Genomic DNA, 12,547 nt, shown 5'->3' on the forward strand with positions numbered 1-12,547 from the left:
AGCATATTACGAAACCCAGTGTTGCTGGTTATAACGTCAATGTTATGGATGATCGGTGTGTATACACCCACCTAATATTGTGTCCACCTCTGATCCATCTCTGAGCTCTAAAAGGGGGTTGTAGTATCTGGTTTCAACACGTTAATAGCAAATCCTTTGAACCCTAAATTGGAAGTCCATGAATTGGACAGGTCAAGCTTATTCTACAGATGCTCAAGCAGATTGAGATCACTGGGGAATTTTAGGTCCAAGACAACACCGTAAACTCTTTGTCATGCTCCTCAAATTGTTTCAGAATAATTTTTAGAGTAACAGGCCAGATTATGATGTAGCATTACAAGGAATGGTTGCAATAATGTTTAGGTAAGTTGTAAAAATGACATCGACACAAATGCCAGGACGAGAGCTTCCCAGTAGAACATTGCTCGCACAAGTATCGCACTGTTTCTGCCAGATTGCCTTCTTCCCGTATTCATCCTGGTGCCATATCATCCCCAGGTAAGTGAAGCACATGCGCCTGACTGTCCACATGATGTCAAAGCAACGTTTCATCAGATCAGGACACCTTCTTCTGTTGCCGCATGGTCGGGCTCATGTACCCAGTGTGTGTGCTTTCAGTGATGGACACAGGTCAGCATGGGTACTCTACGCAGTCCTATACACAACAACCTTTCTGACACCTTTATAGCCAGAATGAACATTTTCAGCAATTTCAGCTATAGCAGCTCTTCAGTGCTCAGACCGGAGCAGCTAGTCCCACATGTATCAGTAAACCTTAACACTGGTTCACTGATGGCCCTTCCTTGGAGCACTTCCTTGACCCCAATTTTTGTAGGCACTAACCAGTGCATCCTGGGAACACCCCACAAGACCTGACATTTTGATAATGTTCTGACCCCGTCGTCTAGCCGTCACAATTGGGCCATTGTCAGTGTCACTTGGATCTTGCCTTTGCCCTTTTTTTCCTGCTTCACACGGATTCAAATTTGAGAACTGATAGTTCGCTAGCTGTTCAATATGTCGAACCCTTTAAATGTGCCATTATATCAAGATATACCACGCTATTCCTTTCACATGTCAAATAGTTTTAACATTATTTTTGATTGATGTACAGCCAACAGATGATATTTCATCTAAATATGTTGAAGGTACAGCAAATTTGAGATGGTAAAAATGTCCACTATCACGGTTAGGAAATTCTGTCAACCCAAGTGTTATGAATAAAAAAAAAATGTGACAAAAATAATGAGGAATTCTGTCACAATACTGAGCTATTACAACAAAATAAGGACATAGAACAACATTTAATGACTTGCCATTCAGGGTTTATATAACATAAGCTGCTTAAAGCAAGGATAATACGCTGTTAAATCACCTTTTATTTATGTTCACTGGCATGAAACTTATGTTAGCCTGAACCTCTATCATAGATATACAAGAACAACACACCTTATTCAACAATGTGAAACAAAATGCTTTGGCAACTGGTAAAGAACTGCTGAGGGACACAATGGACAGAGAGCCTATGCTTATGTGAGTTTATTATTGTGGAAGAAGAGTAAAAGTGCATCCTTCTCCTGCTGAAAAGAATATATTCAAAAATAATTTAATAATAACTGCTTTAAAATGTTTTTTTTTTCCTGGTTTCTCGCATCTTAGCTAATCATCCCTTTTTTCATTTCTAACACAATGTACAATTTCGATCCTCTGTACTTACAGTATGTAGCACTGTTGAGTTTAGAGGAAAAGCCAGTTAAATTCAAGCTAACGGACAGAGGGGGAGGAAGATGAGTCAAGAAACAAAGAATAAGTGGTATACAGCTAGGAGAAGTGGTGAGAATCAGGAAGAAAGGGCAGGTCTTCCCAAAAAAGGATAGCTGACACCACAAGGGGAAGTGGAGGTCAGTGTCAAGGCTCTGGCAGTTTGCAGTTTTTAAAAACCCTGGGGTATTTCAAAAAAAGGAATAATGCTGGAGGGAAGACTCATAAGGGAGCAATAAATGTAAAGAGAGAAGAAGCAGCTTGGTGTGACAGCTCTCTCTCTCTCTCTCTCTCTCTCTCTCTCCCTTTCTCTTTCTAGACCCTGATGGAGATGTAGGTGAGGTCATCCTGTCGTTCCTTTGAGCTGGCTGATTAATGACCTGTCTGGGTTGAACAAATGTGCTCTCTCTCTCTCTCTCTCTCAGTATCTGCATGTGTACATGAAACAGTCATCACGCTCTGTTAAATAATGTAAATCTCCAAACATATCTTGCCAGTCATTAGTTGTGACATAGGTGGTAAACTCCTCATCACCAAATATCCACTTAGTGCCAAACACCAGGTTGTTTACTTATTTACCCCTTATGGTTTTCATTTGCTCAGCTCTCTCTCTCTCTCTCTCTCTCGTGCATTGCAGTCTGACTCCACTGACACTTTGTGCTGGCTTCCGAAACATCACTTTCTCCTCTTGTAATGAGAAACCAATTTAATCAGGAGCACGCTGAGGTGGTAATACACGCCGTATATTTAGCAAAATACATTTTGTCTCCATAGATGCAGCTTAAAACAAGTAAACCTTTCACAACCCTTTTGATGGGTCGGAGTGCGTTCGATGTGCTGATCCATGCACATTCAAGCTCCTGGTGTCAATAATGCATCAGCAGAACAACGAGTTTGAATCTGTGCTACAGGGAACTGTTTAACCTTCTGCGACGCCACAGAGCTTTAGCCGAGCCCAAACTTACGGCAGACTCTGTAATCGCTAAATCGTAAACTCCTGCAGAAACAAAACCATCTGCTCACCAGCACATATAAACAGAATATTTTGATAAGCCCAGCGCGCAGCATCCTTTTTCTATAAATACATGCAGCTTCTGTGGATTCACAATCTGCAGCCAGTGATTTTTCTAAATAAGCAAACAAAAGTCTACGAAATGTTTTCTAATTACAGCAGCTTCAGTTTGTATGCCGTGCCCGGTATTCAATCTGTGAGCCGAACAAGCAGAGAAATAGCCCATAAATCTTCACTGAGCCACAGGCTCCGGCGTTCTGATTGGCTCCTGTTAGGATGTTAGGATAACAAATTGGCCTCGGTGTGCAGCAGAGAATGTAAATGTGCCCCACGCAGATACCTTGGCAACGGAGAGAGAGAGAGAGAGAGAGAGAGAGAGAGATTTTCCTGTGAATGCCTGGTGAGTCTGAATTAAGGAGCTAAAGAGGGTTATACTGTAGATAATTACCAGAATGTAAACAGGAGGGAGGCACTTCTCTTTCTCTTACAGTAACAAAACTTACACAAAGTGCACATTTACAGTTGGTTTCACTCACATTATGCGGTGATTATCATTACACCCCAGTGTTGTCGAATTTTCTAAAAACAGCAAGGATTCCCTACTTAATCTGAGACTAAGAATAAACATAGATATACAGTATAAAATGGTTTCGTATTCCTGAAAAGAAAACCCGTATACATATTGATACAGTATGGCGTGATTTTCTATAATTTGTTGGAGGAGTCTCAGGGGTCAGTGCTTTGTAACAGTCAGTCTTCCAACACAGAAGAGTCCCATCTGGACAGATGATGTTGCTCTTTCCTGGCAAAATAACAAGCTGCATTATTTTTGTTTTTGTGTCTTATTAGGCCTTTCTCCACATGTACACAGGTATTTTTAAAAACAGATTTTTTTTTTGTTGCAAAATGCATTTTAGGTTACTGAAAACATTGACATTGGCAAAAACGAAAAGAAAAATCCAGTTTGGTAAAAAGAAATGTTGTAGCAAAGCAAATGGCGATTTTTTTACTGTAGTTTGTACTTGTGCGTCTAGTCACGTGTGTTTGACCTCAGAGTTTGACATACCCTATGATAATTTAAAAAATTATTAAAATTAAAACTTCTGATTGGCCAACATGGCTTTACAAATCGTTTTATCACTTGATGCTGGCTTGGCATACTTCCATATCGTGTTCTCTTGATTCTCTTGAATTTCCCCCATTTTTTTCTTTATTACATGTATCTGCAAATGTGTAAACCATGCCTAATCCACATATACATTAATCCCTTACTCATCTTCTATACGGCTTTATCCTGTATTCAGGGTCGCAGGGACCTGGAGCCTACCAGGAGGCTTAGGACACGAGGCAGGGTACACCCTGGACAGCGTGCCAATGCATCGGAGGACACACACACATACCCATTTACACACCAATTAGCCTAACATGCATGTCTTTGGACTGTGGGAGGAAACCCACCAAGCACGGGGAGAACATGCAAACTCCATGCACACAGAGACGGGAATAAAGCCTGGCTGGGAATCGAACCCTGACCCTGGAGGTGCAAGGCAACAATGCTAACCACTGTGCTGCCCCACATATACATAAATATTTAAAAAAATCGTTAAAGAATGAAATTTTCGTCCATATGTGAGGGCAAAATTACATTGTCATAGAGCATGCTAAACCAACCTTAACCGTAAAGCCATGTTAGGCAATCAGAAGCCTAAAAAAAAGTCATAGTCTGACGTCAAACAAAACAGAACTCTTACAACCAAAAGCTTTTGTATCACATCAACAATGAAAACAGAGCTTGTAAATGTCTTTACCTTGGACTAGGTTTTACAAAAATCCTGATTTCAGTTAGAGTAATAACGTTTGCATTGGGATGAAAGGAAGACTGTTTATAGCTGCATGTGCTGACTGGATATAAATCCGTTTGGCATGAACTCATAATTATCAATTAATTTCGGAAAACAGTAGGTCACAAAGTGCTTTATCATTCACGTTAGGAATGTGGAATTGGCAAGTGATATTGCATTTTATTAAATGCACTGTCGAGAAAGAAATTTGTTCTTGGTTTTACATTTTGAAACAGGACACACCTAAGCAGTTGAAGCTTAAGGGTGGTGTTTAAGATCCCAAAAAGGCAGCTTGGCCCTGCTGAGAGTTGAACTCTTACCCATCTGTTCAGCAGCCCAAAGCCTTAACCACTGAACCACCATATCTCCATCCTTCTTGTATACATATTCCGATTCAATGTTTTTGTCTTACTGTCATTAAAATATAGTCAAATTTGTTCAGAATGTGTTCGTATGACAGATCTGTGATTTATGTATTTAATTTATGTAGCGAAACATTCATCTACATCCCCGACAGCTCTGTTGGCAGACAGCCCCATTCAAAATATGAAATATGTCACGCAAACAGTTTGTTCGCCTGAAGAGGATGGGGGAAGTCCCCATGCTCAGACTGTTCTCTCACGCGTACACACACACACACACACACACACAGTCAACCATACTATAATCGCTGAACTATCCCTGAAAGTATCTCATATGCTATGCATGTAAATGGGATTTTTTTTTTCTCCTCTGCCTAAACTGCAATGCTTCGATCCTCTCAGGATCTTATATCTGAGTGGGTGTGTGTATGTGTGTGTGTGTTGGGGGGGGGTCTGTGTGTGCATGTGTGTAAGTATGAGCAGAGAGGGATAGCGAAGTGCACTGTGTACTGAGATGAGAGTGGAATTGAAAGTGGCATCAGCTGGTGAAGAGGCTTCGCTTTGCGATTGGAAATCATCCGTTGCAGCCCTGCATGGCCTCAGCCATCTTTAGTCATTTATGCCGCTGCAAACTGATTTCTTTCTGCTCTTGCTTCTCTGCCTGTCTCTCTCCGTCTCGCATTCTTTTTCCCTCCAGACAGCCCAGATCTCTTTCGTGTTATCTTTCTTTCTGCTCTCCAACTCATAAGGAGAGACTCGATCTATCAAAATGTAGAATTTTTGCAGCATATACAAATATCTCTCCCCTTTTTTTTTAAAGACGTTTATGTATAAATATTATTATCATTTTTATATGTAGAAAAGGCGTGAGATTTTTTGGAATTTAGCACACGCTCATTTACTCCGTCACCTCTTTGTCTCTGAGTAGACACTGACCAAAGATGGCGATTAATCCAGAGAGAACGAGAGCATGTGGAAGAGAAAAGCCTTTCTTTAATAGGCCTACAGGGAGGCAGGCTGCTTTAGAGCTCTCCTGCTTCTGCAGCTTCACTCGGCTAGTGGCTGGGCGTCATAATGGAGAGTTCTCTCCTTTTTCCTCGTGAAGGAGGGGAGGGTTTGATAAATGTCCCTTTCCTGTGCACTCAGAACCAGGGCATTTGGTGAGAAAAGCGTCTCTTCTCTGCTACCAGATATGACGAAATAAAAATAGATAGTATTAACTTCTGTGCAACATCTGTGTAACGCTCGACCCAGAGGGGAAGACGGAAGAGGGACTAATGGCCTAACCTGGAGAAGTCTCACTATTTCAGAAGGCTTTAAACAGGCTTAATCTTCCAGCCAGAGACGAGTTATCACCAAGGCTTAGCACTAGAACACGCGTATTTGAGATACAATTAACAGCCTTGATCACCTTCAGGGCATTCAGCCATGTACGATGCCAGTTATTACACCACTTAAGGAGGCTGAAAGTATGAGGAGAGGAAAAAAAATGATTTTATTTTAATAGCTCCACTACTTTACTTGCTGCTTGTTATCAGTCTCCAGCAGGTAAAAGAAGGCAAGTTGCATCAGATCCTGGGTTTGTTTAGCGAAGAGCATCATCACGGCAGATTTGTTTGACCTTTTCCTTCTTCTGTGCAGACCTTTTCGCATCACTTTATTGTTCTCATTAATGACTACCTTATGTGTCATTTATTTAATTAGTATTTTGTGCTCTAATTCGTAGTCAGCGCTTCAGGTGAAGGCTTTTGATCAAGGTTTCTTAGCAACTTGTATTTGAATGCTTTTTTTCTCACTCCATGCACCTTTACTTGCACAGATACAGATAGCTTGCATTCTGTTTCCTTCGCTCCTTTTCTCTGTCTGTGTAACACTCGAAACAGGAACTAGCGTGACTAGCGTGTTATTTCCCGCACGGCCCCGTGATCGGATCGCTTTCACGCATGATGCTTTCAACACCTGAGTTCATTTGAAAGCAAATCTGGAGCCTGGGATGTTCAGGTGGAACGTTGAGTCTACAACCAGGCTGGAAAAGAGGTTTCACACTTGTCCGAACGAACTTCAGTTTGAGTAGTGTCAGATCTGTAAACACATGCACCTGAACTGGTAAAGTACGCCATGATGGGTAGTGCCAGAGAAAGCTGGTTCGAATGATCATCATGCATGCACGCATTTCCTCCTCCAATTAACCAGCTGATGAATTTAGTGAAAATCAAATGAATTATGAGTGTGTGATGGTGTGTCTGCGTTTACGTCAGATGGTCCATTTAGCCCATCTGACAAAGCGCCAGTTAAAAAAATGCAGCTGAGATAACTGTAGCTCTTGCGAGCAGGGAGTGCAGGGAGAAGCACACGGGTTTAGCGCTGTTGCGGCAGTGGTGTCTCAACAGATGGAGGTTTGAGATTACAGAGCCTGCTCCCTTAACGATGTTTAAACGGGGAAGCTTTGGCACGCAAATGAACGTGGACGGTCCTTTTCATTTAGCTCGGACGTTTCAGAATTCATATCGACCTTCATATTCTGTTTACCATTGCTCGGTGCGGCTTTGTTTAGCTTAACAACTTTAGCAACACCAGAGAATTGAAAAATGGATTTGTGTTGAAGATGATACAATAAAGGCCTAGACAAATTTCCAAATACAGACAGGGACGTCAAGCTTGGCATCTAAGGCAGGTTAGCAATACTGCTAATGAAACTTCGAGCCTCAGCAGTCGTCTCTTAACTCGTAACTTTTTTAGTTGTCAAATTAATTTGATGTTTTATGTCCGAAGGGAACAGTAGAAATAAGTGCAGCACTGAAATACAGGTGAGGAGTTTGTGGGCTTGTCCTGTAATGACTGGTTTTTCTACAAATATGAACTTTAACCCATGCAGAGGTAAGTTTACTCTTACATTTACTTGAGTAGATTTGTGAAGAAGAAACGATACTCTTACTTCGCTACACTCGGCTACACTCGGCTACACTCACATTAATTTTCTAACCATTTATTCTACACATGCAGCGGGTGGATGTACCGCAGTCTGTTTCACCAATCAGATGCAGAAACAATGATCACTTGACTCCGTTTGCCCAATCAGACCTTCAGCCGGTGTTCTATAAATTCATCCTGCCTGTGAATCCGTCCTAAATACGCGCTCTACGCATGCGCAGACAAAAATTTCCACGTCTTTCTCAAATTTTGCGGAACGCCCATAAATCCATGCTGCTACTAGTGGGATCTTGCGGTTAGTGTACAATCTTGCAGTGAGTATAGAATGCTTTTTTATGTTTGTGTGATTATAATGTATGTTAACTTTAATTGTACATATGATGTTACTGTACCAGTCTATGAATATATAAGTATATTTCAGTACAGAATGAATCATATTTTTATGCATCCCAATATACATACTGTACATTAATATACAATTATTATAATTTCTAAAAACAAAAGAAAAAAAAAGTTACTCAGTACTTGAGTATCTTTTCACCGTATATTTTACTTACTTGAGTAACATTTTGAATGACTACTTTTTACTTCTACTTTTAAGAACAGGTTGCTTTTTAATATGCATTTTTTCCATTCAAACTGTATTTCCCATATTCATTTTCTTATCCAATTAACATCTCATCTCAGTAACTGGCAGCCAGATCAAGTTGAAGTATCTATCTTAAAATCACTATTCAGGATGACAATATAACAATATGGCAGTCAAGATAAAATGTCACTACTGTAAAAAAGAAAGTTTCTTGGGATATCATGCCAAAAAATATTCAGTTCCTTGGGCAAAATCAGCAGCCTCACGAGTTACACGTAAAAAGAATTCTGAGTGCATTGACAGCTCGGGCTACACGGCTGCAAATGATGACAGGGTGAAAGAATGTGCCATTCGAGCTCAATAGATAGTTAAGAGCAGAGAGCAGTGTGTAGGTGTAGGTGTGTGTGTGTGTGTGTGTGTGTGTGAAAGAGAGAGAGAGAGAGAGAAAGAGAGGGAGAGAGAGAGAGAGAGAGAGAGAGATACACCCCAGCACATGGCCCTAAGCTCAACAAAGGCCTGCCACTCTCTGGCCCTGAACACAGAGAGCCCAGCAGTCCTGCTGTATTCATGTCTGAGCTGTGGCTGGAACTGGTGACATACAGTACTGACTATCAGGCCTGCTTTTAATTACGTGCCAGTCAGGCACCTGCAGTTCCTACAGGCCTGAGCTCTGTCCAGCTGAATTAAACATGCTGCCCTGGGCTCATGAATACTGCAAGCAGCACCCGCGTACTGCTCTGATCCAGGACCACTGGGGGAGACTCAGCGACCAGCAGGGGACTATAACAAAGCTCTGAGAGAGAGAGAGAGAGATTCCTGTGAATGCCTGGTGAGTCTGAATTAAGAGGCGTGTTATACTTACTGTAGATAATTACCACAATGTAAACAGGAACGAGGCACTTCTCTCTTACACTCCACATAAAAAACATTTACAGTTGCTTTCACACACTTTATACTGTGATCATCATTACACCTCAGACTTGTTTCATTCTTAAATCTGATTGGTCAATAGGATAGGTATTCATCATGTTTTTTTTATGGTAAAATTTTCTGTAAGGTGTGTGCAGATGTGTGTGCAGATGTGTGTATTGTTATTGTTAGTCCAAAAGAATTTGCAGTTTAAAATGTCGCTAATATTTATTTGCAGTTTTAAGTTACTATATTAAAGGTGGACAGTTTGATCTTTAATGTCATTGTATATTTCCTTGCATACAAACAACAGTCTTTGGGACTTTTTATTTGCAGGCTGCAGGGCTGTAAATCAATGTGAAATGACACTGGTTGCTCTGTCACACTGGGGTTCACCCCCTCGTTCTTCAGTTCATGCCCTCGTACTCGGGTTCATGCCCTCGTCTCGGGCCGCTGCGGCTATGTTTTCTCAAATGACGTGTGTGTTGTATTTTTTTTTTTTGGGTGCTTTACATTACTGCTTTTTATTAGCCTCATGAAACATATAAGACAAACTGGTTTTATACATATATTGATCTGTCCGATCATCCTTGAAGGTTCTGCTTAGTCTTCTTTACTTTTTTTGAAGTAAACCATGCTTTGTCGTGCTTTCGTTTCTGTTTTTTCCGCACACTCTGCATGGTAAACTAGCCAGTTAATTGGCTCTGTTGAGTGAAGAATATAGCCACGCCCACCTCGAAGAAAAAAACGGATAGATTTGTGGTATATTAGTTATTCTCATTTATCAGAAAAGCACCAGGGTCTGCATAAAACTCTCACCCCATTTAGTGATGGCTGCTATAGACAAAACCTTTAAACAGTGCAAACCTTGTGTGAAAAGGCATTTCAGTTCATTTTAATCACCAATCAATCATAAAGGGAAAAAAATTTAATGTAAACTAGCTTAAACCGTAAAAACGACTTCAGTTATATCAGATTTGGGTCAGCTCTGTATTGCATTTGAATGACCACTCTTGTCATTTTTTTTCTTTTTTTCTTCTTTTTTCTTGTGCATAACTCTCATCAATCCAGTTGTCTAGGTAGAAAATAGCCCGTGTGACAGTATTAGGCCATTTAAAAAAATATTACATTGCAAATATTAGAGTCATTATAGCGCGAGAGAGTCATTACTCATTTTGACTGTTTTACATTTGACTGATTTTCGCTCCTAAATTGAAAGCTGGCTCTCATCCTCAAGGCCTGTGGGCATTTTACAATCCAGGAAATTAACTCCAAAATAATTTAAAGCTTTAAAATTTTAGGGCAACACTTAATAAATAGAATCGAAAAGAGGGAGAGCGACCACACTGTCACTGTGCAGGGCAAGCATTGTGTGTGTGTGTAAGAGAGAGAGAGAGAGAGAGAGAGAGAGAGAGAAGATGGACTTGACCTGGTCTCCAGTGGAACGTTGCTGTTGAGCACCCAGCTGTCCTGCAGCTGCACCGACTCAGGTGTGGTGGGGGCGTCTCCCGGGGCGCTGGGCGGAGCATGGATGGGGTTGCGCCTGCTGCTTAGCGTGTTGCGGTTAAGGGAGTTAGCCGACGTCTGATGGTGAGACAGCGCTTGGGTGTTGTGTGGTGGAGGCAGCGGAGGCCGCAGTGTCGACTGGCTGTGGTGGTTTGGAGCTCCTGTGCAAACACACAATCACAAAACCTTGAGCACAGAGGAAAGCTTTCCATTTTATTGCATTGGCCCTGAGATGTGCTAGCAAAGCAAGGGGGGAAAAAAACCCCATAAAAAACCAGCAGCAGCACTGGCATTTGCCATGATGGATAGAGGGAATATTCAGAACGGGTTTTCCTCAGCAGGGAGGATAAAATGCAATCAGAAAGGAGGGGATAAATCAAAATAGTGGAATAGGGCGCATACAGTAGGCTGTCTCTACGGTTGCTGTTTTGCACTTAAATGGCTAGAAAGCTGCAGGCCTGGAGTCCTGAATGCGGCGGTGACAGTCGGCCAGTTGAGACGTTCATTAAAAGGAAAAGACTTTGTTCTTCTGCTCTTAAGCTGTGCTAATGTTGCTGGTAGCAGCTCATGCATACTTTATGAGGCATCATTAACTGACATGATTGTTTGCTTGGGTGTAATCCTTAATGTGGCTTGAAATGCGAGTGTGTGCATGCGTGAATGTGTGCGTTTGTGTACAGGTATAATTTCCTTCTGAATGCGATATTTTAACATCCTTTCTTGACGTGTCCAAAAAAAAAAAAAAAAAAGAAAAAGCGGTGCCTTGGCTTCGCCTTCACTACCGAAACATGATTGCTTTATGGATGCACTGATCCTGATACAGGTATACTAACACAGAGTTCATTTACTCTTACGCCTACAGTACACCCAATACCAGACCGTACGGTATTACATAAAACTGGCGTACTGTGTCACGCTAATGAACAGACAAGTATTTGACAGTTAATGATGGCAATCAAAGCAAAGCAGCTTGCTCTATCCCAATATCAAGAGGAGGAACTACAGAACTTGATTAAACATCTTAAGCATAAAAACAGCACGAGGAGTTCACAGCGGGTACAAACAACACCCCCGGCAAACGCTGGCGAGGCGAAGAAAGAAAAAAAAATATCTACAGGCGATGCTAGGTGAGTAAAACTAACAGCTCCTGTTCGGTATGCTGTACAGAGAGTGATTCTGAAGCGATATACCTAATCTGAAATGCTTTACTTTGAGCACTTTTGAAATTGTAAATGGAATTAAACTGGATTTTGATTAATACTAAGCTGCTTATTTAATTTCCATGTCAGTGTCGATATCATATGCATGCTTGTGCTTGGTCTTAATGCGTCCCTTGTTTAAATTCAGACAAACTTGTTCTCTTGTTACATTTATTCCATCCCTGACTGCTGACAGGGAAAAAAAAGGATGAGAGAACAAGAAAAAGTACAGCTCTTAATCTAAACCGTAATGATGGACTTCCAGACTGAAACATAACACAATGCAACAAAAATGAACCTCACAGTCCATATCTGTCCTACGCACAAACAAGCATTAGTGCTCTCTCTCTCTCTCTCTCTCTCTCTCTCTCTCGCTCTCAATTCCCCTTCCCTGCTTATCTCCTGCTAGTTGATCCATGACAGCAAACAGAGGACGA

The 12,547-nt window shown here is 41.3% G+C and overlaps 1 protein-coding gene across 2 annotated transcripts in view; it reads right to left on the reverse strand.

Annotated features, from left to right (window-relative positions):
• Positions 1–12,547, reverse strand: part of tenm2a (teneurin transmembrane protein 2a) — a 245,280-nt gene that overhangs the window by 61,763 nt on the left and 170,970 nt on the right. For both annotated transcript variants that reach the window (XM_053505760.1, XM_053505761.1), the window contains exon 4: positions 10,835–11,072. In XM_053505760.1, the coding sequence (XP_053361735.1) occupies positions 10,835–11,072 (238 nt within the window). The remainder of the gene's footprint in view (positions 1–10,834; positions 11,073–12,547) is intronic.

Source organism: Clarias gariepinus, chromosome 10, assembly GCF_024256425.1.
Source record: "Clarias gariepinus isolate MV-2021 ecotype Netherlands chromosome 10, CGAR_prim_01v2, whole genome shotgun sequence".
Classification (NCBI taxonomy): Eukaryota; Metazoa; Chordata; class Actinopteri; order Siluriformes; family Clariidae; genus Clarias; species Clarias gariepinus.